Below are 23,058 nucleotides of genomic sequence, written 5' to 3' on the forward strand. Positions count from 1 at the left end.
AGGCGCTGTCTGTGTGCTCTGCCTTAGCGCCCAGGGGTGGGAGCACAGGTTGCTGACGTGATCACCCGCAGCGAAGCTTTCTGGCTGTGAGGACGCTGGGCTGGGACCCGTGGGTGCTCCCGGTCCCTGCCTCAGACCTCGCCCAGGTGGGTCATCGTCCCCATAAAGCGCTTGTCCTCACCTCGGTGGCTGCAGCGCTGCTGTCTGTCCAAAGTCCGGGCTCAGATAAGAAACTGGGAGTGACTGGGTGGGAGCGGGGCCTGGGAAGGGAGCTCCCGGCCAGGAGACAACCAAAATCAGTGCCTTGAGCCTGCGGGGTCCTGCCAGGAGAGGTGGAAGCTGCCGGCTTCATGCAGGAGCCCTCCTGCACCACAAGGGGAAGCAGCGACCCCGGGCAGCCCTGGGGCACCCAGCAGAGCCGCTGGTCTTTAAAAGATCAGCACAAAATGCGACAAAAAAACCTCGCGGTGCCACTCCAGGAGCTGAAACGGGGCTAAACATCTGGCCCCAGAGACACTTTTCCACCATCAGCTTTACCAAACACGACCAGCCCCTCTCTGCTGTCCAAAAATAGCTGCCTCAGTGCTGGCCTGAAGGAACAGCAACGTGTCCCTCGTGCTAGGGAGCCCAAATCTCCTTTCACGTGGTTTTTGGAGCCCCAGCGGTGCCCACCCAGCCCTGCAGTGCCTGCATCACCATCCCATCCCCTGGTTTTGGCTGTGTTTGGGGGCGCAGTTCCTGCTCTCGTGAGCGTGCTCTGCTTTGCACAAGCGAGCCCCGTGAAGGAAGAAGCTGTTGCAAAAGCAAGAACAGAGCAAACCGAAGGGTTTCATCACATCGCGCTCGCTGCTTTGGGGCCCAGCCCCCCACCTGCTCTCTGACCACCCCCAGCCCCTCAGCAGCTCCTTCCAGCCTCTGGGTTTCTTGGTAGGGTGGATTTGCTTTTGTGGTTTTAATACATATATTTTTTGGGGGGGTGGCAGCCACCCAAGGGGCTGAGGCCACCATCCTGCAGCAGGAGGCAGCCACCAGCTCCCCTCCAGCCACGTGCCTGAGCCCCATCACCCCCAAAGCCATTGCCCCACCCCAAAAATCCCCCCTCCAACACCCCAGAACCGGGCTGGGCAGCGCTCAGCCCCCAATTCCGTGTGGGAGCAGGAGGAGCAGGGCCAGCAGCGGCTCTGCTCCTGAGCTGCCCCCCTCGGGGGAAGGCAGCTTTGTGGTTTTCCTGCAGGAAGAGGCAGCGTTGCGCCACGGTGGGGAGGTGGAAGGGGCACCCCGCAGCTTTAGGGCCTCAGACAAGGCCCCAAAGGCTGTGGGACCCCAACCACTTTAATCACAGCTGGGGCACCACGGCTGCAGCTCTGCGCCTCCTTTGCTTGCACTGGAAGAAAAGCAGGGGCCAGCAGCTGCAGCACAGCAACAGAACAAAGCAGCCACCTCTGGGCAACGCAGGGTCAGGCTTCAGTCGTCCCCAAGACATTCCTGGCACAGCAACTTTGAAAAGTGACCAGAAAAATAAAGCACAGGCTCTTCGCTACGACGTCATTTTAATTGCATCGACACCCAGAAAATACACAAAGGATACGCGCCGAGAGCCACCCGTCAGAGAGAGGCTTCCTTCCACTGGTGGGTCTTACTTTCACACTTCTCTCACTCCAAAAAAAAATAATATATATATATTTATATATATATAAAATAATAATTGCACCGGTTGATGTACAAACACAGTCTTCCCTTTTCACACATTCGCGAGTTCTGCCGCTCCAGCAGGGTCGAGCCCCGGCACCTGCCCCAACGTGTCGGGAGCAGCACCCACGGGAACGAAGGGTTGTACAAAACAGTATGAAGGTTTTCCTACAGACGTACACCTGCAGTGTTTACTGGTTGGTGGTGGTTTCTTTTTTTTTTTTTTCCTTTTTTTTTTTTTTTCTTAAAGTTTCAAAACTAGGTTTCGGGTCACTAATGGCTTGTATTTTATCTACAGTAAATTCAGCATATACTTTTTATTTTTAGGAATGTGTAAGGCATTTTGGTAAGTTGAAGGGTTAAGTTCTAAGTCACAGACTCGTCAAACCGAAGTCCCTTCCTTTGAACTGTCCTCTTCCCCCTGCAGAAGAAACACAGGAGAGCTCAGTTACTTGGCGGGCTCTCGAGGTTAAGCAGCAGAGCATTTCGCAGCCTGGCCACATCTTCCCTCCTGGGCAGGGAAGGATCGTGACCACCACCCAACGCAGTCCCAGGGGCTGCCAGAAGCCAGCCGGGTGGGTTCTGGCAGTAGGTGCCCCACTGCTCCCATTTTAAACCACCACATTTCCCCGCCTGTATCAAGGGAAGGCCTGGTTGAGGCTGGTGCTGGCAGCAAGTACCGTTTCATGAAGCTGTTCTTTCAACTTCTTCACCGTTTCTCTCTCTTTGGCCAGTTGGTCCTGGGTGACCTTCAGTAGCTCCTGGAGTTTGGTTGCTGCTTGGCCCAAGTCCTTTGTTAGTTTTTTTTCTTTTTCAAGTCTTTCCTACACGGGAGTAAAAAGAAGCCATCTGCCTGAGCCTCCCCCTGCAGTCCAGGCTGCTCGCAGGGGACCCCCTCCCTCCAAAACACGCCTACACCTTCCTTGGGAACCATCTACCCTGCCCCACCATCCCCAGGAACCACAAATCACGCCCACAGTCCTGCTGGGTAAAGGCTTTTTTGCGCCTGGTGCTGAGCCGAGGCAGCAGCCAGATCACCTTGAGATGCTGGGCCTCCTCCGTGCCTGACGCCGCTGCGTTTTCAGCCACTCTCAGCTTCTCCAGCTCCGCCTGCAAGCTGCGTGCCGAGCTCTGTGCCTGCAAGGGGGACGCACAACCTTTAACAACTCACCAGCCGGTGCCAGCGGGCTCCTCCTGCACCCTGCCCCATGCACCAAGGCCTGTGGCTGTCCCTCTGCTGTCGGTGGGTTACAGAGCCACCCTCAGGCAGCTGGCTGCACTGCCCCAGCGTTTTTTGGCCGCTCTCCAGAGGTGCTTTTTCGCAGCCCCAAGGCCCCCTCCAGGGGCAAACCCTCGCTCCCCGCTCGCCCCCGGCACCCACCTCCTCCAGCTCCTGCACCAGCTTCTGCCTCAGCGCTTGCTCCTTCTCCACCAGCGCTTCATTCTGCTCCAGCTGCGTTTTCAACTGCATGGAGAAGGGGAAAGCGTCCAGAAGAGAAAATAAAAATAATAATAATTTAAAAAAACAAAGGCCTAGACGAGGAGCTTCTTCCAGTACCAGGGAAGCTGGGCTACACAGAAGAAACAAAACCTGGAGCTTTGTCCAAGGCACCGAGGGGCAACGGGTACCATCATTGGCCTCTGCACGAAGCCGGGAGGATGCTGATGGTGAGCCCGGGGTTGGTTTGGCACTGCCAAATTGTGCTTGAATTTTTGGGCAGCACAAGCTGGGATTTGGACAAGAGGCACACCAGAGTGAAGGGTGTATCGGGCAGGTCCCCATGCTGCGGCAGACGAGCAGCGCCCAGGAGAAGGCTCCACGGTTAACAGGATTAAAGGAGAGAGAGGCAGAGCCCAGCTTGGGGCGGCAGCTGCCACCGCCAAGAGGTGTTAGCCTGCGGGGAGCAGCCGCTGCTAATGCCTTCAGCCCGGCTCCGGCGAGATTTGCAGGGCCTCTGCCCCTGCGTGAGCTCTGTAATCCTAATCCCAGCCCCTGAGCAGGCCCGAGGCCGTGTGGCAACCCCGGCTCGAGGCAGCGCTCCCTGCCTGCCTCCCCAAAAACATCCCCAGCCTGCTGCTGGCACAGAGGGCTCCCGGGGGTACAGGTGAAGGAGCAGGACGTGTGTTTGGAGGGGCTCCACGAGCCTGGCACAGGCCAGGAGAGCAAAGCCTCGTGCAGTTGGCCATGCGGGACGGGGCGCGGGACTGCGAGCCACGGCCTCACCCCCCCTAACCTCGAAGGGCTCGGGATCGCTCGGCTCAGCTCGTGACCCCACGACTCCTCCGTCCTGCACGTGGCTCTTCATCTCACCCAGCTGCTGCCTGACCTGCAAGGAGGAGGAGCAGCGAGGCTGGCTCGGTTACACGCCCCCCAGCACGGCCCTACACGAGGAGCTACGGAGCAGTTTGGGCAGCCTTTGTGCCAGCACACAGGGAGAAATGGCCAGAAGAAACTGAACTCCCAGCTCACTGTGCTCTGAGCACCCCTGCAAGCCAGGGATACCACCCAGGACTTTAAAAAATAAACCTCCTGACCCTCTGTTCGCTGCAGCAGGGCTCACTGGGGTGCTGAAAGGCTGGAGCCCTACCCTAACACAGACTCCTAAACCTCACTGGTGAGATATGCCTCCAAAGAATGAAGCCTTTAAATATTAAAAAGCAAAGCAGCGACTGCTGTCTCAATCAAAGGACTGATTTAAAAAGCAAAAGCCCTCATGAATTTGGCAGGTCTGATGGCTTTCCCGGCCCTTTATCCCAGGCCTCTCTCCCGCTTACCCGCAGAACCCCAGCCCCATCTTCCAGCCCTCCAAGCAACTCCTCCAACACCCAGGGGACACACGACAAAATTCACCCCACCCAGAGCTGGCTGGCTGGATGCTTAAGGCACCCAAATGTCCGCCCAGGGTGGTGGTGGGGGCAGTCAGCGTCCATCAGGGGGACAGCTGGGGTTTTGTGCTACATCCCAGCTCACACCAGCTTTGCTGCTCTTCGTTCCTTCCAGCCACCATCAGAGAGGAAAGAAAGGCAGGTAAAATCCCCTGCTGGGTCACCAATATCAACCCTGAAACCCTGGGGTCGCCCTTTGTGAACTGCCCCGAGGCCAAGGAGCTGCCCTGCGTGCAGGCGGGTGCTGCACCCCCAGGGATCTCCCTTACCAGGGCCAGCTCTTGGCTCTGCTTCTGCGTTTCTGTCTTCGCTGCCTCCAGCTGCTCCTGGGACTCTGATAAGAGCTGCCTCAACTGGCCGGGGGAAACAGAAAGAAACAGAAACGGGGGTGAGGAAGAGCGTTAGGGTTGGGGCTTTTTCTTTTTTTCCCCCCCACCTCCAAACCACCCTGGTGCCCTGCAGCACCCTGCTAATGCATCTCTTGGCATTAGGCATCCACAACCCAGACTGGAGCAAACATCCCTCTATCTTCTCCTGCTTTGCAAAGATCCAAACCCCCAGGGCACTCGTCAAATCCCCGAAACGGGGACGGGTGGTGGATCAGAAGAAGAAACACTGAAGGTAATGGCTGTCGCACTTACGACTTCAACTTCTTTTGTGTAGTTCTGGCGCTCGGAGCTGGCTGTCTGCAAGTGATTTTCCAGTTGTGCCTCCAGAAGAGAGATGTATTCCTTTAGCTGGGTTAAAAGGGAAGAGCACGGAGGGTGTTTGAGGTGCCGGGCATCCCAAACGCGCGCCACGCTGCAAGCCCACCTTCCACAGGGGAGTCAGGAGGTGGGTTCTGGTCCAGCCCAGGCACAGCACACCTCTGCCTGCTGCCCGAGCAGGGAATTCCCAGAGTCCTGGCAGCACCCAGCTTCTCCCAAGCACCCAGAAATCCTTACCTGATCCGTGCTCTGCAGCTCCGCTTTCAACTTCTCTACCATGTCTTCAAGGGATTTCAACTGGAGTTGTGACTAAGCCAAAAAAATAAAAATAAAAATAAAAATGAAAATGAAAATAAAAATAAAAATAAAAATAAAAATAATTAAAAAAGGGGCAGTAAATGGCATTTCACTGTGGTCCTGAACACGCTTTGCACAACCAGTAACCAGCTGGTGCTTTGCTCCCACCTCCCCCACTTTCTTCTGAGCTCCCCAGCCTGCAGCCAGCAGGAGCATTTCCCCCCAGGAAGGGTCAGTCCAACAAGCCCGGGCCATAAATCGTGAAGCAAGGTAACAGCCTTTGCCTGCTGGCTGCCGGCAGCTTTCAACACCCAAGGAACTGGCCCCAAACTCGGCTCAACCCCTGCTGGGAGCACCTTGGGTCTGGAAGCAGCGGAGCAGTTTTTCCAATGAGGTGTCCCTGGCTTTGCTACGAAGAGGAGCCAAATTATCCAAAAGCTCCAAGTATGCTGTTTTATTCAAGGCTGGATTTATTTCCAAGAAGGACTTCAGGCTGTGGAATTCTCCACAAGGGAGGAATTCAGCTCTTCTCCACGGAGAGGCAGCAGCCACCTCACCCCTGCGTGCTCACCACCAGCCCTCGCACCAGCGACCAGCTGAGAAATTCAACATTTCTTGTATGGGAGCTCCCCTGTCAGGCCTCAGAGCTCAAGGCTGGCAGGAACAGTTGGGGTCAGCATCTGCCTTACAGCCACCAGCCTCCCTGCTCCAGGAGCCTCTGACCATCAGCAGCCAAGTCAGGCGTGCCCCGCACACCCACCTTTTGGAGTTCCTCTTCGGAGACCGTGAGCTTTGCTTTCCACACCTGCTCCTCCTCCTCCACGCTCTTCTGTAGGTCTCGCAGCATCCCCTCCTGTTGGCAAAGCCCCAGCTGAGCCCCAGCGCCCTCCAGCCCTCCGGAGGGGAGCACCAGGGCTGCTGCCAGGGCTGGGTGCCCTGAAATACCCAATTCTTCCCAAAGGACAAAGCATGAGCAGCAGAATTGTGTGCCCCAGGTGGGGTTAGGGGCTCCCAGCTCCCAGGCTAGCTCAACCACCCTGCTTAGTGGAGCCCTTGCTTGTGCCACGACGCATCAAACAACATCCCATGTCCACAAGGAAGGTTTCCAGCATAATTAGGCTGAAGAAAAACTCTAGAAATTCGTATTTCTTCTCTCCCTTTGTCTCACCAGCAAATAATCTTGTCCATGGCAGCCCCAGCATGCTGTGTGATGCCCACCACAAGCCCATCGGCAGGATCTGGGCTGCTGGGAGATGGAGTTGAGTTCCTAACCGAAGACCGAGCCGTGGCGAGGAGCTGTAACTCACCGTCTCTGCGAGGATGGCTCTGTACTGCTCACATTCTGCCTGTAAAGTGCTCTGCGCTTCCTCTGCCTCTTTTAATTTAAGTGCTGAATCCTGAGAGGGGAGGAGAAGGATGGAGAAAGAAGAGAGATGAGGGAAAGAAATGAGACTTAAACGTTCCCTCGCCCCTCCGCTTTCCAGCCCCTTCACTCACCGCGGGCTCTGTCGTACTGGTGTGCTGCTTTAGCACATTCACTGCCTGCTCCTTAAATTCTTGTAGCCACGTATCATAATCCTGGGTGTGAAAAAAGGACAAGGAGGGGAAAAGAAAGGAAAAGGACACTTAGATGTCTGACGTACCTGCATGGCAGAGGCCCTGCAGGGGTCTGAACAGGCAGGTGCCTACCTGCTGCGAGGACACGGTAACCTGCGGGAGGGCAGAGAGCAGCGTCTGCTTGGTTCGTGTCTGGAAGGCGTCGAGCTGTTGGGCCAGCTCCTCCTGTAAGAGGGACAAATCGGCGTGGAGAGGAGGTCTGAGGTGCCTGTGGGGCCAGGCTGCCTGTACCAGCCCTGCTTTTCTGTGTCTGCACGGGTAACTGGCATGGGGAAGCCAGCAAGCAGGGAACAGTGCTGCTGAGAGTCACCAAAATCTTCCCCCCAGTTCACCCACGGCCCCGGTTCCCCAGCTGTGAGCTGTCCTGTGGACACAGCAGGACACAGCCCTCGAGGCAAGATTTGGAGAAGCTGTCAGCAAGGATAGGCCAGCGCTGCTCCCAAGATGAGGCAGGAAACCCAGGGCAAACAATTTGGGAGGCCTGGGGAGTGTGACTGCTTCCCCTGCACCACCAACATCACCACTGAGCAGAAATCCCAGGCTCACCTTCGCTTTTGTAGCAGCAAGGAGCTTCTCCTCACACGCCTTCTCCACCGTGGCCAAGGCTTCCATCGCTTTCCAGTTCTTCTCACGAAGGTCCTGCCACGACCACACACACGAGGCAATGAGCCACGCGGCGTGCTGAAGGCCACCGAGCTGCCTTTGGAGGACACCGAAGCCACGGGACAACGGGCAGCCCATGGCTTCTGTCGAGGATCTCCCACCCCACTGCCCACGTGCACTCCTTTCTCCTCTAACCCTGCGGCCACCCAAGGCAGCGCGTTGCTCAGGCAGTGCCTGAAGGCTCGAGCTTTCTTCGAGCAGAGCAGAGCTGGGTGGAGACAAGCTCCAAAAGAAGCCCTGAGTTGCCTGAAGAGGACGTAGGCCTGACAGGAGGCTGCGAGGTTGCCTCCAGACAACGGGTGCAGCCTTGCAGTAGAGGGAAAAGGAGCAGAGAGGCAACGAGGAGTGAGGGACCACGAGCAGGGGTTCCCTTGACCTTGCTGGAGAGCATCTCCCTGCTTACCAGGCCCTAAGGCTCCCAGGAGGACAGGGTAGGGACACCCCACCCGTGCAGCCCACCAGCTCGAGCACACGGGGTATACACCCAGCTGGGGCCCTCCTGCTCTCTGGCAGACAAGGAGGCACCCCCTGAGCTCCACGGGGCTGGCAGAGCCTGGTGCTGCCCCACAGAGTGATCCAAGTGGCAAATCCACGCCCGGTTCACTCACGTACGTTGTTTTTTGTCTTCTGTTGCTCCATTCCTTCCCGCAGCTCTGCTGCTTCCCTTTCCAAAGACGAGAGCTGGTCTGTTTTCTCCTGCAGCCTGGAACGACACGATGCAGGGGTGAGCTTCCACCTCCACCTCCCATCCGGGTGGGATTTTGCATTTGGGGTCTGCTCTGGGAAGCTGCACCACCAGCTACACCTCCGAGCCTGCAGCTTCCCTCCACACCCTCAGATCCGCCAGTTGTCCTGCAGCAAGGCTCAGCTGGAGCAGACCAAAAAAGATGCAAGCCCCTGATGGGAACCACTCCAATCTCTTGGGGTACCAGGACCCTAGGTTGAACAAGTGCCCTCCTTTAGAGGAGCACCAGGTGCCTGCTGACAGCAAGGGCATCTGAGAAATTCTGCCATGGACAGAGCCTGAACCTCTTCAGAGGTGCCCTGAACAGGGGTAAAAGGCAACAGACACAAGTGGTGAGTCTCCATCCTTGAAAATACCCCAAATTCCCCTAAAACAGCCCCAAAATTTTACTCTGGATGGCCCAGCTGTGAGCACAGAGGCATCCCAGGTCCCTCTCCACCCCCAGCACCCACACAGATCGCACAGGCAGTCTTACAGGAAGCGTGAGCCTTCACGTGCCTGACAGCAATCAAAGTGCCACCTCAGCACGGACTGGCTGTTATTTGGGGTCAAGGAGCAAGCTGGAAGAGAGAGCAAGCAGCTCCTGGGTGCTAGGCAGCCCTTAGACCTACCTTAATTGCGTCTGCTTCAGTTCTGCTTCGTTGGCTGCCTGGAAGACAGAAATCACTTTCATTGCCTGTCCTAAACCAGGGATGCAGATCAGCCATCTCCATGGCACCCCACAGGGAGATAACAGAGCTAACACGGGCACTAACACTAACATTATCCTCCTCCCACCCCGATTAAAAACGCCCAGGACCTGCAGGTCTCTGTCTTTTTCTGCCTCCCTCATCTGGCCTGCTTCCAGCAGAGCTTCGATGGATTTGATCCTCTCCAGGAGCTTGGTGTTCTCCGAGCTGGCATCCTGCAGCTTCCCCTTCACGCTGTCCAGCTCCGACAGTTTGCTTTTAAGCTCTGCTTCGGAGCTCAGCAGCTTGGCCTGCAGATCTGTTGGAGGAAGGGGAGAGGAACACAGTCAGGTTAGGTGCAAACAAACTCAGAGACCCCCCATCCTGAGGAGTCAGGGTCTCAAACTCAAGCTCTGCCCTGCGTTTCAGCTGCCCCACGGCTCTCCCTGTGCTGTTTTGTGGTCCTCACCAGCGATGCTCTGCTGCTGCCCTTTGGACTTCTCAGCATCTGCTAAGAGGCTCTTGTAGCTGGCCTGGGTTTTGCGCAGCTCGTCACCTACTTCATCCAACCTCTTCTGCAGCGTCGCCTCCACCTCCCTTTGGGAAGCCTGCACAGGGGGAAAAGGAGGCTTTAAACAGCACGTTAGGCGTCCTGGCCAACGTGAGGCAAAGCTCAGGGGCACCTGGCGTGATTTTCAAGCTGTGTTTTGGGGGAGTGGGGCTGCCATGCTTCCCCTCTGCATGAAGCCCCTCGTTTTGTAAGCAGGGGGCAATCAGACAACACCCTGACGTCTCCGTTCTGGGTCAGCACCACCACCAACCCTCTCTGTTCCCCTCCAGCCTGGAAGAGAGGAGCTGGATGCTGAAAAAAAACCCTGAGCTCCGACCCTAAAGCACAGCCTTGGCCGGGCAGCCCCGCAGAAAGCTTCCCCTTCGCAAAGCCCCAGCCAGCGCTCGGAGCCCAGGCGACGTCTCCAAACCCTTTCTGCTGCGGGTTTGTTCTGGCAGCCGCCCCGTGGCTCCGTTTCCCGACCCCGTTCACAGCTGCCACTGTGCAGGGAGGGAGAGGAGGAAAACGCCCTGCTGCCAGCAGGCGGGGAGCGACACGTGCTCGTTACACCAGGGACAGCGGCCTCGGTGCTTTTGGCTCCCGACGAGCAGATCCCGTGCAGGCAGCTGGTGCCCCAGCCCAGCACGGAGAGGTACCGTCAGGGCGATTAGCGGGACGCAGCCGGCCAGCCACGTGTTTCCACAGGCGGTGGAATTTTCTGTGTGGTTTGGGCCAGGGAAGGCTTTTTTCCGTCTTCGAAAGCAGCAGAGGAGAGGCCTGGCCAAGGCGTGCGCTTGGAGGGGGGGAGGCAGAGCGAGGGGTGTGAGGCGTGCTGTGAACCAGCAGCCCCACGAGTCACACCATCACGAAATCTTCATGTGACGGGGACAGAACGAGGCCAACGAGCAGCCCAGGCTCTGTCTGAACGATGCTCCCAAAACTGCCAGAAAAAGCAGTGCTTCTCCTCTTTCTGAGGCTTTACCACCAAGTCCTCAGCTCAGAGCTGCAGGAGTGACCATGAAGCACATTTTCCCCATCCCCACAGGCACCTTAAACACATCCCTGGCTTTAAAGACCTGCAGCTTATTATTATTATTATTATTATTATTATTATTATTATTATTATTATTATTATTGTTATTATTATTATTATTATTATTATTATTATCATTATTATTAGACTAACATTGAGGCATTTGGGGTTTTAAGGCAGCTTCTGCCCTCGCACCGTGCCCACATCACCCCTCAGGCCCCTCACTTTCTCTGCAAAAGCAGCAGGGGCCAAAACCAGTCTGCTGGAAGAAGATCTGCGCCCTCAGGCACCCCAAAAATCAAGAGCTAGGACCCTACTGCCTCCAAGGCTTTCAGCACCATCAGAAGGCAGCAGAGCGGGCTCGACGCCTGGCCACATTTGGGACAGAAGGGAGCAGGAGGCACGGTCAGCTGCAGCCTGCCAGGTCAGGCCCAGGGCATTTGGCAGCAGCAGGCACGCCGAGCAGCACGTACAGCCTAGATCTCCCCCAACACCTTCACACCAGGCTCAGAGATGTGTGAGGAGAATGGTTTTAGCTGGGTCTCGTGCTGCCTGGGCTTTGCTGGTGACGGATGATGCAAGAAAGCCACAATGCGTGAGACGAACTAACACGGGAGAGGTGAGTAAGAGATCTGCAAGGCAGTTTGCCTTCCAGCTGTGTCTGGTAAGGTCTCTCCGAGCTCCTTCCAAGGCCATTTCCAAGCAATTCAGCTCCCCTTCAGGACATCAGAGCCTCGTAGCCCCTAACTAACCTGGAAAGGGACGATTTTACTGAGGGGGGAATGTGTGTGTGCAAAATACGCCTGCATCAGGAGCACGCACGCAGCCTGGACAGCTGAATTAACAGAGCCCGATTCCCTACAGGCAGTGTTCCCTTGTGAGCACCCCCCTGCAGAGGGGGGAGAGGCAGGGGGTGACATTAGCACCTTCCGAAGGGTGCCGAGGGAGAAGGGGCGTTACGGGATGCCTTTCCTCTGAGCAGCTGCCATTTTCAATTTCCATTGGAAAAAAAAAATAATAATAATTTAAAAAAAAGACCACCTAAGGTCCCAAACCCAGCACACCGCGGGGCTTGGCTCTCCCGGTGAGCTCTCCCTCTCTCCGTCCACCCTCCTGCGTGAGCTTTTCCGAGAGAATGACCAGAACCACACGGAGATGAAGCAACCCAGACAAGATGAGAGGGAAAACATCTGGCAAAGCCCCGCGCTCCTGCTTTGGCTCAGCCAGCTGTCCCCTCGCCACAAGCCACCGCGGCCCTGCCAGCGCCTGCCTGACCTGCAACTGCTCCAGCTGCTTCTCGGAGGCCACCGCTTTCATCTCCCAGCTCTTTCTCTGCTGCTCCTCCTGCTGCAGCACCTCGGATTTTTCAGACAGCTCTTTCCCCAGCTTGTTGCATTCCTGCCGCAGCTTGGCCAGCTCAGCGTTTTGCCTGGAGCAGAAAAAGCAGGGTTATTGCAGCCCGCAGGATGGCCGAGTATCCTGGGCGTTACGTACAGGGGGACACGGCCCCCCACGGGCCTGATACGGGACTCGAAACATTCTCGTGGCTGCGTTTTCCTATTTCTAGGGCACGCCTGCTGCTCCAGGGAGGGGGTGGAAAGAGTTGACAAATCTCCTTTCAGAAGCGGTATTTCAATCACAGGAGACATTCCTTTCGTATGAAGTAGAGGACATGAGGAGCTGTGTTCCCAGACACCAGAGGAAGTTCTCTAAGCATCTGGAGTCCAGTCTGTAATTATTTTACCGCTGTTAATCACCAGCTATTTCGTATTTTCTATAAAAAGGAGTGTGAAATTCTTCTATCTAGCTCGTATTTGTTCTACAGGCATCAGGCACATCTCGGTTCTTTCTCTGCAGCATCACTCGCTTCCGAGAGCCAGCTGGATTTCTTCTCAAGCCAGGAAGCAGGAGCTCACCTGGGCAGGGAAGGGCCTCGCTACCTCCCAGTCCCTTCTCCTCCCACTGCCCGCTGGCTCCAGCATCAGCACAAGTAGCCCTCGCCTCACGGCAGAGAGGCTTTCCCCTGCCCTCCCACTTTGTCACGAGCCACAGCATGGGAAAAACATCCTCATTTCCCCTGCCAGTCCCAGAAGGGCAGCCCCAGCCTCTGCCCCCCAGCCCAGCCGTGGTCTTACTTGCTCTCCGTCTGGCTGGTGGCCTGGTTGAGCGCATCCCTCAGGATGGAGTTCTCCTGCTGCAGGCGGGCGAGCTGCGTGTTGGGGCCGTTCTCCAGCTGCTCCTGCAGGGTCCGAATCTAGAGGAAGGCAGCAGGAGTTATGCCGCTTGGTGGGGAGCAGGCGACATCCCAGCCCAGCCTGCTGGGCACAGAGGGACGTGCCCACAGGTTTTTTGCCCCCTTCCTCATTCTACAGACACTGCTGGCCCCCAGGAACACGATGTCTCATGAGGATGCTCCCACACACCTGAACCACGGTCCAGGAAAGCCCTCACAGAGGAACCGAGCAGCACAGGGTCACCCCCACCTCCCCACGCCTCTGGTCTCCCCGCTCTCCATCTCTGTAGACTCCCAGAGGCCAAAATCCGTCCGGATGCTCCAGAGCCTACCTTTCCCTGGAGCTGCTGCGTTTCACTGACGTGGTCCTGGTAGCTCGCCTGCATCCGTGCCTGAACGGCGGTGATCTCCCGCTCGCGAGCAACCAGCTGCTCCTTCAGCTTGCTCTCGCTGGCCACCGCCTTGGCCTTCTCCGCTGCAAGTTCCTGCAAGGAGAGGAGTCACCTGCTTAGTCCTCGGTGCTCCGGTTCCCTCGTTTCAGGGAAGTGCAGAACTGGGCTTTCTAATTCAGAAGATATAAAAGTTCTGCCTTGTAAGAGCTACCAGCCACCTGCGCAGCACAGCCAGGCCAAGTCGCTTAGCACTTCGATTTCCTTTTGCATTTTGTTTTGGGCACTGTGGCCACTGGATGCCACTGTTGTTCCACACTGGGCCAGCAGTGAGGAAGAAGTAAGACAGTCTAGATTTTTTTTTTTTTCTGGATCATCACACAAAATTTGGCACGAAGCAGGGAGGAAAAAAAACAAACAAACACTAAATACCAAACACTAAATACTGCACTTCCCAGGGGGATGAGATGTGGGGGAGCAAGAGGCTGGTGGCACCGCCGCTTTGTCAGAACAGGGTGAGCTACCACGACACCAGGAAAGCTGTGCAGCACCTACCTTGCTCAGCTCCCGCAGCTTGTTTCTGGCAGCAGAGACGTCCTCCTGCTCAGCAGCGAGCTGCTTCTCCTTCTCTTCCAGCTGGCGTTTCAGGACGGTGACCGGGTCCCCCTTCTGCGTCGCCTGTGAGCACGAGGCAGCGCATCAGTGGGGCCCACCACCTCCAAACCCACCTCTTCCCCCACAGGCAGGAGCCACCCAACATGTAGGACAGGATCCTGCCTCTGTTTCCAACAACAAAAATCATCTCTAGGTCTCCAGAACTGGCCCTCGAGGTTAGCAGGGCCCCAACCTGCCAAAAAAACGTGGAGCTCTCCCTCCCAAGGCTCGGCAGAGAGGCAGGGCCAGCAGTAAATGGCCACCGAGGTGCCCAGAGCCCTACCGTGTGCCAGGTGTCCTGGACGATGCCCGCTTTCTCCGACAGGATCTCGATGAGCTGCTGGGCCTCTCCCTCGCTGAACACCATGCTGCTGATGCTGGACACGAGCGTCTTGTAGGGCAGGTAGAGGGGCCCATCCGCGTCCGCAGGGGCTTAGGGAGGAAAGAAGAGGAGCTGGGACCACTCAGGTTATGGCAGAGCTTTTAAAACAAACACCTGAGGCAGGCTCCAGCCCCACAACTGATGTTTCAGTTCCTTCCCCGTCTGGGCAAGCAGCTCTAGGAGTCCCTGTGTGAGCAGGGGCTGGCCCAGACGGCCTCCAGAGGTGCCTTCCAACCTCACCCACCCTGCATTTCCATCATTCCCTATCCTTCTGCTCACGTGTGGCACCGGAGACGTGAATTGCTCCTTCCCTGGAGGCCCAAAGGCAGGAGCTGATTCAGCAGCGCAGCCCTGACCAGGCACCCACGCGCATTTCAAGGCAGAGCCCGGCTCTGCTCTCAGAGCTAACGACCTGGGACCCAAGTCCACGTTAACCACCTGCAAGCAAGCGCTTTTCGCAACGCCAGAGACTGAAAACAAACCACACGAGACCCCCAGGCCACTCCCGTCGGGTTTTGCTGTCTGTTCCCTTTGAAAAAGGGGAGACCGCAGCCCGCCCTGACAGGCTGCCCACAACACTGCAGCCAGCTTCATGGTGCAAACATTGCCAGGAGCCTTCCTTTGAAAAATCCCGCAGGAGTGCCTCAGACACCCTCAGCCTCCAAGACACGCGGGATCTGTGCTTCGTACCTGAAGGAATGGATGCGCCCAGCAGCCAAAAACCTCCCTGCTGCAAACAAGAGCTGAGGGTTTGTCTCCCATCCACGCTGCCCCAGCTGTTGCAGCTTGGGTTCAGGGCGATGTTTGGCAGTGCTGGAGCAGCGGTGCTGGATCCCCAGGTGCCCACGCCAAACCAGTCACCCCCAGCATTCCCAGCCACCTCCCATTTCCCTCACTGTTATAGGGAGCCGGCCTTTAATAAAATCCTTTCCCCGAAGGAGCAGGTCCAAGGGCTTTAACCCGACCTTGGAGACCAGACGTCCTGCTGAGCAGCAGGTCCTCTCCCAAAACACGGGTGCACGGGAACACAGGCATCACATTTCTGAGAACACCTGAGAGATTTCTGCCACGTGGCCATACGGAGACACTTCCATGGTATTTACACCCTGCAGAGTCCATACCCCTGATTTTTTTCTCTCTTCTATCTCCAAGTCCACCAAGTGAGGCTTGACCTGTGATGGGCAACCTTCCCTCTGCCCCAACACATCCCGTCACTTCTCTCCAACTACTCCATGAGGAGTCCCCTGCGGTGTGAAACAACCTCATTCCTCTCTCCTCCACCAGGCAGCTTTTTTCACCTCCGCTGAACAAGGAGGAAGCTTTCAGACTCACCCACCTTCCCTGCTTACTCAGCGGGGATACACACCGGAATTTGGCCTTACCTGGCTCAGCCTTCTTCTTGGACGCGGCCTTCTTCTTGGCAGGTCCATCGTGCTTCTGCTCCTCGGGGGCTGGAACAGCCTCGTTTTTTTTGACGGGGACAGAGCTGACAACGGGGGCACTTTGCTGCGTGCCCACCGGTGGCACAGCCACAACAGGCACCTCCTTGGGGGTCACCTCCAAGACGGGAGAACCTTTGGGAACACTGACGGGAGGGGAAGCCAACGCCGGGCTAGGAGCAGGCTCTACCTTTGCCACCTTCTTCTCCTTCTTCCTCTTCTCCTTCGGAGACGGAGCAGGTTTCTCCTTTTCCTGGGGGGGCACCGACACCACTGCGATCGGAGGCTCGACGGGAGCTACGGGCTCAGGCACCACAGCAGGCTCAAGCACCACGTCCTTGGAAGAGTCCGTCCCTTCCTGAGGCAGCTGCTGCTCCGGTATCTTCCCATTCGGTTTTTCTTCCTTTTTCTTTGCTTTTCCTTTTTTCTCGACAGGTTTCTCCTTCTTCTTTTTCTCTATTTTGTGCTGGTTGGTCTTCTCAAGCTCTTTACGTTGCTTTGCCAAGGCTTCCTCGTAAGACGTCTCCTTCATGGAGAAGGTGGACACCAGAAAGATCCCAATGGCTGATATCACCATAAAGCCTCCGAAGACCACAACACCCAGCGTCTGGGGGTCATACACATCCATCCTGCCTTATTCTTCTGCGCCTGCAAGACAGGAGAACAGCAGTTAGCCAGGGGAAAACCCAAAGAAGTAATCACCTCACCAAGCAGGGACTTTGAAAGGACATTTGCATCTCCAAACATCACCCTGCAGTGATGGCCAAGATTCACAGACCCCTTGGTGAGGGCCAGCAGGGCACAGACATCACCAGCTTTTGCTCCTCCACTACGCTGCCTATCCACAGTGCTTGTCCCAAGCCCCTAAACCAATCCCTTCCCTGCTGTCCCACTCGCATTTCTCCTACCAGCGGATAACCTCCACGTGGTCCCGAGGCGGCTCGTTAGCCCCCAGCTGGGGATGCAGGAGCTGAAGAGCTGAGATGCAAAGGAACGCTTTCCAGGAAAGCAAGGAGAGTTTCTCATCATTGCGCCTCAAAAACATAATCAGGAAAATGCAGAAAGTCCTTGAGAGTTCCCATCCCCACACTTAACTGAAAACATTATCAAGTTTCCTTTCTAAGAGGTTGCGGGTTGAGGAGGGAGGGGAGCAGGCAAAAATAAGTAAAACTAAGGAGATCAGCATCTTTTCAAAACTTTGCTGCTTGAAGGGGAGACCTCGGAGGCTTTTTCTTGCTACCAGCCGGAGCAGCAAACTCACACCCGGAGCCGAAGCCCAAGCCACGCTTGCAGCTAGCGGGTGACAGCGCGATGAGGACAGCCACCACAACACACACCACGCACATCAAAACCTTTCTCCAACGCTGAAAAAGATGATGCAGAGCCAGGAGGAGCCGCAGCCCGGCCCTCTTGCCTCGGGGCAAGGGCATCACCGAGTGCTGGCAAACCCCACCAGCTGCCACCACCACCTCCAAAAGCAGCTGCACGGAGCCCGGGGAGGATGGGAATGGAAGAAAAAGACAAGGCAAACCAACAGCCTGGCACCAGAAGCACCTTTCCAGAGCAGTGCCCGTGGCAGGGTGCTGCAGAGGGGGCTCCTGCAGTTCCAGCCTCTGCTGCGGACACGTCCCACGTGCGCGGGGAGCCCCAGGAGGCAGGACGGTGTCAGCACACAGGGCTTGGAGCAGTGAGGGGGTGAGGCAGGCAGCTCCTTGCTCACCCCACGTCCCACCCCACGCTGCTGCCCCTCCTCGAAGCCCACGCAGGGACCCGCAGCGGGGTGCCCGAGCCTCACCCAGCCACGCCGCAGTAAAAGCCTGGACCTTGCCTCCTCGTGCACTTTACAGCCAGGGCGAGATAACGGCGGAGATTAGCAGTGAGAAGTCCTTCCTAGCTAAACCAAACAGCCCCCACCTCCAAAAAAAAGTACAAAAAAAAAAAACAAACCCACAGCACCAGCTGTTGCCTGGCACAAAGGGTCCTGGTTTTCTCCCCTGGGGCTCCAGCACCTTCAGTGGTTTTGCTGCTGAACGAGGGAGAAAATCTGAGCTGGCACGTCAACATCCACGTGGCAATGCTGCAGGGATGGGGCAACGTTCAGGGGGTTTTGCTGAAGCTGTGAAGCCTCTCTGCAAGGAAGGAGGCAGCAGCTTACCCCACTGACCCAGGAGGATGCCCTGAACCTGCTGGCAGGGCGGTCGCAGAGCTCCTCGGGAGCTCCCGGAGGCAGCAGAGAGGAGGCAGATCCCGATGTGACCCCTCGGCTGCTCCCAAGGATAAAACCTGAAATGAGGCCGAGAAACACCAAGCGGGCAGCAACGCCTCCAGGCGAAGGGGATGTCAGTCCTGTTGCACACAGCCTGGGCTGGGAGTTTTCTTAAAAAGGCTTCCCCCAGGAACTCCCCGCTGCACAAACGTAAGACGAAGCGCCAGGACCGGGAGCAAAGCTCCGCTTTGGCATTTCCTGAGCTTGCTGCCTGCCCCAGGAGCTCCAGCTCTGCCTTTGGAGGGCTCAAAGTTTGCTTCTGGGTTTTCAGGGCACAGCACAGCCCCTCTCACGAGCTTGGTGACAGAGGAAAGCCTGCCAGCGAGGGCAGGGGAAATAGGGCACAGGAGGCACCACGGTTTATCTGCTTGCAGATGCCTCGAGCGACATCTCACACTTGATGGCCTTGGTTCAACGGCTCGGCTCTGAAGAGGCTCCAAGACTTCAGCATCTTCCCCTCTGTACCGGCTCCTTTTACCACCACCAGAACAGGAACAAGGCAGACAATCGCTATTTTGCCTTTTCACCTAAAGGAGCTACGTGCGAAGTCATCCTCTACCTCTGCAGTCCCTGTGGCGTTTTCTGGCGACCCACCAAACCTCCCAAAACCCCAGCTAACAGCCCAGGAGAGCAGGTTTCCCTCAGCACCCCGCACCGCACAGCCACCTCCGTTTGCCCCGAGCAAAAGTCCAGCTCCCCACGAGGAAGTGAAAGCAGCAAAGCCCTCGGCCTCGCGGGCTTTACGCGCAGCACAGCCTCCAGGAGGTGTGCCCACACACGTGTGCCACGTGGGCCACGCTCGATGCCTTGCACGTGCATTTGCCAGGAGCAGGAAAGAGCCAAAACTCCGGCTGTGGAGGCAGGAGCAAAGGATTGCTCCTGACAGGTTGTGCAGCAACCACAGAAACCTTATTTCCCTACAGCCAAAGGGAAACGCACCTACCATGTACCCTGCTTTTGAAGGGAAAAGATGCTTTCTGCAGCCAGGGCACGGTGTCCCCCTGCAATCCAAAGCTTGCACCTTGCTCCAGTGCCAAAGCAGCGCCTCCAGCTAGAGTAACGCAGAAAAAGCTGTGAATGGGTGTTGGAGGGCAGGGAACGGGGTTTGTGCAGCTGGGCTCTGCACAGCCCGAAGCCACGTCTGCCTGCACGGCGCCTGCAGCTCCCTTTGCTTTAACCACACGCAGGTGGGTCGAGGCTGGCCGAGCTGGCACACAGGTTTCCAGGCTGAGATTTCAGCTCCTGCCAAAGGGCAAAGTTATCTCCCGGGCCACCAGCCTGAGCAGGGGACAGAGGCATCCCCAGGGCCAGCGCTCCTCCAGCAGAGAGGGAACCTGGAGGCCAGACCCTGCCGACAGCGGGGCAGCCTGGCAGCAGCAGAAGGCAGCGCTGTCAGCAGATAAAAGACGATCACCAGATCCATCTCCTGAAGCTTCTCCCTCCACCCGGCTGCAACAGACAGAGGCAAAACCGAAAGCCCAACCAAACACAGACTCCTCGAGAGGATCCCACCCACGTCCCTGGGAGCTCTGGGGTAAATGGGCTTTCTGAGTAAGTGGCCGTGCACTTCTGGTCTCGCCTGGCACGTGGCACTCAGATACACCACACGTATATGGACTGGAAGGAAGCACAGTGCAGCACGTAGCACAGCTGTGGCGTGACCCCTCTCGGTGGCAGCTTTTACACCTCTCTCTCCTCTCCCTGGCCCGAAGTGGCATTCAGCTGCTGGGTCTCGACCTTTCTGTGATGTGAACAAGCAGCAGCCACAGCCTGAAAGCCAACAGCTCGGGCACGGAGGTGGCCTCGCAGACGCTCTCCCCACCACGCTCCTGCCCTGGTGGGACGTCCTGCTACGGGCACCACATGCAGGACAGCTCATAAGAGCCAAGCTGGGAATATTGTGGTGCCCACGGGGTGCCAGCCACCCTGTCCCACCCCCCACCCCACCTTCCCCACACCTCTGTCCTGCGGTCCCTTCCAGCATCTCTCCCATACCCGGACCCCTCTCTGCGACACGTTTCGCCTGGCTGCAGAAAAAAAAAAAAAAAAAAAAAAAAAGGAACAACCTCCTCGCAGCCGTGACCTTTTTTTTTTTTTTTTTTTTTTTTTTTTGCAACCGCGCTGCATCAGCTTACGGCATTTCCTACGGCCGGCTCTTGGCAATTTCTTCGGGACAGCCGCAGACGGGGCGAGCGGGGCGCCAAGTTAGAGGGGAAAAACAAGGGGATGGGATTGAAAAGGGGGGGGGGGGTGGGAGGTAAGCAGAGGGCTTGGAGGGAATAATTGGGGGGGGTGTCCCCTCATCCGGAGGGGGGCTGGAGGGGGAGGAAGAGGAGGCGGCGGCTTCGTCCATCATCCGGCGGGGCGGCCCCTCCCCGGCCGCCTGCACACGTCGCCATTCCGCAGCGCCCCGGCACGCCGCGGGCCATTCATCCCCCCCCGCCCCAAAAACCGGGGACACCCCGAGGGGACACCCCCCCGGACCCCTTCGTCCCCCTTTTTCCCCCTCTCTGTGGGACTCAGCACGAGCAGGAGGGGGGGCACGGGATGGGTGTCCCCCCCCCCCCCACTCCCCATTGCCTCTCCCCGCTCGGGTGCCCCCCTGGCACGGAGCCGCAGCCCGGTTCCCCGAGCCCCCCCCTTGTCCCCGCTGTCCCCCCCCCCCGGTCCCTACCGGCGCCGTGTCGCGGTCGCTGCCCGCCGCCGCGGCCGTGTGGAGTCGTGGCACTTTCTGCCGGGCCCGCCCCGCTCCCGGCCGCGGGGCCACTCAGCGAGGCGGGGCGGGACGGGGACGGGACGGGACGGGACGGGGAAGGGAAGAGAAGGGAAGGGAAGGGCCGCCACGGCCCCTGGGGGCTGTAGTTTCGCCCCCCCCTTCCAGCCGACCCGCTGGGCAATGGGGGGAATTGGGGTTGGGGAGGTGAGGGGGGAACGCCGGGAGGTGGGGGTGGCCCGGCTCGGGGTGGGGTAAGGGGGTGTGAGGCAGCCTTTGGGAGATTCTCTACCCTGATGGGTGCTGTGAGAGCCATCCTGGTATGGCCTGAGGCTTGTCTCTGTAGGACTGTGTCTCCAAAAATAACCCACCAACCAACCAACCCACCCTACAAGCCAACTACCTGCTCAACCAACCCCCCAACCACCCAACAAACCAGCCATCTGCTCAACCAACCCCCCAACCACCCAACCCACCTCCCCAAAAAATAGCTACCTGCTCAACCAACCACGCAATAAAACAGCAAATGACCCAACAAACTAACCATCTGCTCAACTAAACCCCCAACCAACCAGCCCACCTCCCCAAAAAACAACTACCTGCTCAAACAACCCCCCAACCAACCACCCAACAAACCAGCCATCTGCTTAACCAACCTCCCAACCAACCAACTCCCCTCCCCAAAAAACAACTACCTTAATGTACATATATATGTATATGACCATATATATGTAAAACCTGCTCAGCCAACCCCCCGAACAACCAACCCACCACCCTACAAGCCAACTACCTTCTCAGCCAACCCCCTACCCAACCAGCCAAACCAACTGGCCACCCAACCAGGCAAGAACCACGGGGTGATGAGCATTGCAAAGGGCCAGAACAGAAGTTTGCTGCCTACTCTGTAACCCAGGAATTGCGTTATTTATGCTTTTCACCCAAAGCTGCACAAAAGGCCTGGACTCAGGTGGGAATGCCCCTTGTGTCTCCACATCTTCAGCCAAGCTCAAAGCCATCTCCTGCCATCTCCTGCTCAGCCCTGGCCGTGTTGTGGTGCACACTGTGGCTCCTGCACTTAATAGGCACTGAATGTAGAGAAAAAAAGTTCATTTCTGATGGGAAGTGGCTGGGAGGGGGACATAATTTAACATTATTGCAGGGAGTTGTCAGCATGGAGGCAGCAGAGCTGGGTCCCAGGGAGAATTTGGGCAGCATTTGGGCAGAAGGAAATTTCAGGTGATTGAAGAGTGAGGGGGATAACAACATTAATGCGTTTCAGTGGACAGAGTCCCTCGCAGGGTGGCAATCCCTGGGATTTACATCAGCTGCCACAGCATCGCCACCCCGTGCGTGGAGAACAAGCTGTGCTATTGAGGCCGGGCTGGGCCGGGCAGCAGGTCCTGTCCTCAGCCTGGTACATCTCGACACAATGGCAAGGAGAATAAGCGACTGTTTCATGCAGGCTGGTGTGAGGAAATTTGAGGAAAATATGCTAATGGGAGAAACGTTTCGGCTAATTACGATAGCGCGGCTTCTGCAGAGGGACCTGAAATAGGCACCGACACTTCTATGCTCAGCACTCGTGAGATCTTGGTGACTTTTGTGGGTTTTCTGCCCGCTGCAGGCAAAGAAGGTGGTTGGGCAAAGCAGGGCAAGGCTCCCTGCCATGGGCTGGACCTGGACTGGCAAGACCCACGAGCACAAAGGATGGAGGTGGGCAGAGAGCGATCCAACGCTCAGCCCTTCAGGCAAAGGCATGGAGGTTATGGACCTGGCTGTCCTCTGCCCAGCCCTTGCCCAGAGGCAGCACCCAGCCCAAATCCAGCCCCACCAGAGCCCTGTGTACCCTGTTGTTAAAATAACCAAAGTGCTGGCGACTCTCCACGGTCATCCTCACCGCTAGAAAGTTTTTCTTGGGTTCGATCTGAACCCCCCCCCTGCTCCAGCTCAGGTTTTTTAGTCCCTAGTTATTTTTGCATCCACAAGTCCTTGGCCGCCGGTGAAGAAGCTGTTGTTTAGCCCTGGAGCAGCTCCAAATCTTCCCGCTGGATGTATTAGTTATCCTAAACTCATAACCATCGCGGGGATATTTTTAGCTCTGCGCCTGGGCCGTCAAACAAACCCTGC

General features: G+C 57.2%; 1 protein-coding gene across 3 annotated transcripts; it reads right to left on the reverse strand.

The window, feature by feature from the left end:
- Window positions 1-1,533: 1,533 nt before the first annotated feature.
- Window positions 1,534-21,044, reverse strand: RRBP1 (ribosome binding protein 1). Of its 3 annotated transcripts, none has more exons than XM_068675758.1 (24): window positions 20,893-21,044; window positions 15,896-16,600; window positions 14,415-14,563; window positions 14,033-14,155; window positions 13,421-13,573; window positions 12,991-13,109; window positions 12,131-12,284; window positions 9,742-9,880; window positions 9,404-9,591; window positions 9,216-9,253; window positions 8,472-8,562; window positions 7,743-7,835; window positions 7,269-7,361; window positions 7,077-7,157; window positions 6,887-6,976; window positions 6,340-6,432; window positions 5,520-5,591; window positions 5,217-5,312; window positions 4,845-4,928; window positions 3,924-4,016; window positions 3,071-3,154; window positions 2,728-2,826; window positions 2,370-2,513; window positions 1,534-2,110 (listed from the first exon to the last, which is right to left on the reverse strand). In XM_068675758.1, the coding sequence occupies exons 2-24, from the start codon at window positions 16,578-16,580 to the stop codon at window positions 2,072-2,074; spliced, it is 3,000 nt and encodes a 999-aa protein (XP_068531859.1). In that variant the 5' UTR covers window positions 16,581-16,600; window positions 20,893-21,044; the 3' UTR covers window positions 1,534-2,071. The 3 variants fall into 3 exon arrangements, with proteins under 3 accessions (XP_068531859.1, XP_068531860.1, XP_068531862.1); XM_068675759.1 differs by lacking the exon at window positions 20,893-21,044 and adding an exon at window positions 16,861-16,883; XM_068675761.1 differs by lacking the exon at window positions 3,924-4,016.
- Window positions 21,045-23,058: the final 2,014 nt, after the last annotated feature.

Source organism: Anas acuta, chromosome 3, assembly GCF_963932015.1.
Source record: "Anas acuta chromosome 3, bAnaAcu1.1, whole genome shotgun sequence".
Taxonomy (NCBI): Eukaryota; Metazoa; Chordata; class Aves; order Anseriformes; family Anatidae; genus Anas; species Anas acuta.

What these genes read in the sequence shown, in the direction of transcription:
- RRBP1 (XM_068675758.1), bottom strand. Translation starts at nt 16,580, where the DNA reads ATGGATGTGTATGACCCCCAGACGCTGGGTGTTGTGGTCTTCGGAGGC. An exon ending in TCCAGGACACCTGGCACACG is followed by an intron (nt 14,156 to 14,414) that starts GTAGGGCTCTGG and finishes TCGTGCTCACAG; the next exon opens with GCGACGCAGAAGGGGGACCC. An exon ending in TTACCGTGTCCTCGCAGCAG is followed by an intron (nt 7,158 to 7,268) that starts GTAGGCACCTGC and finishes TTTCACACCCAG; the next exon opens with GATTATGATACGTGGCTACA.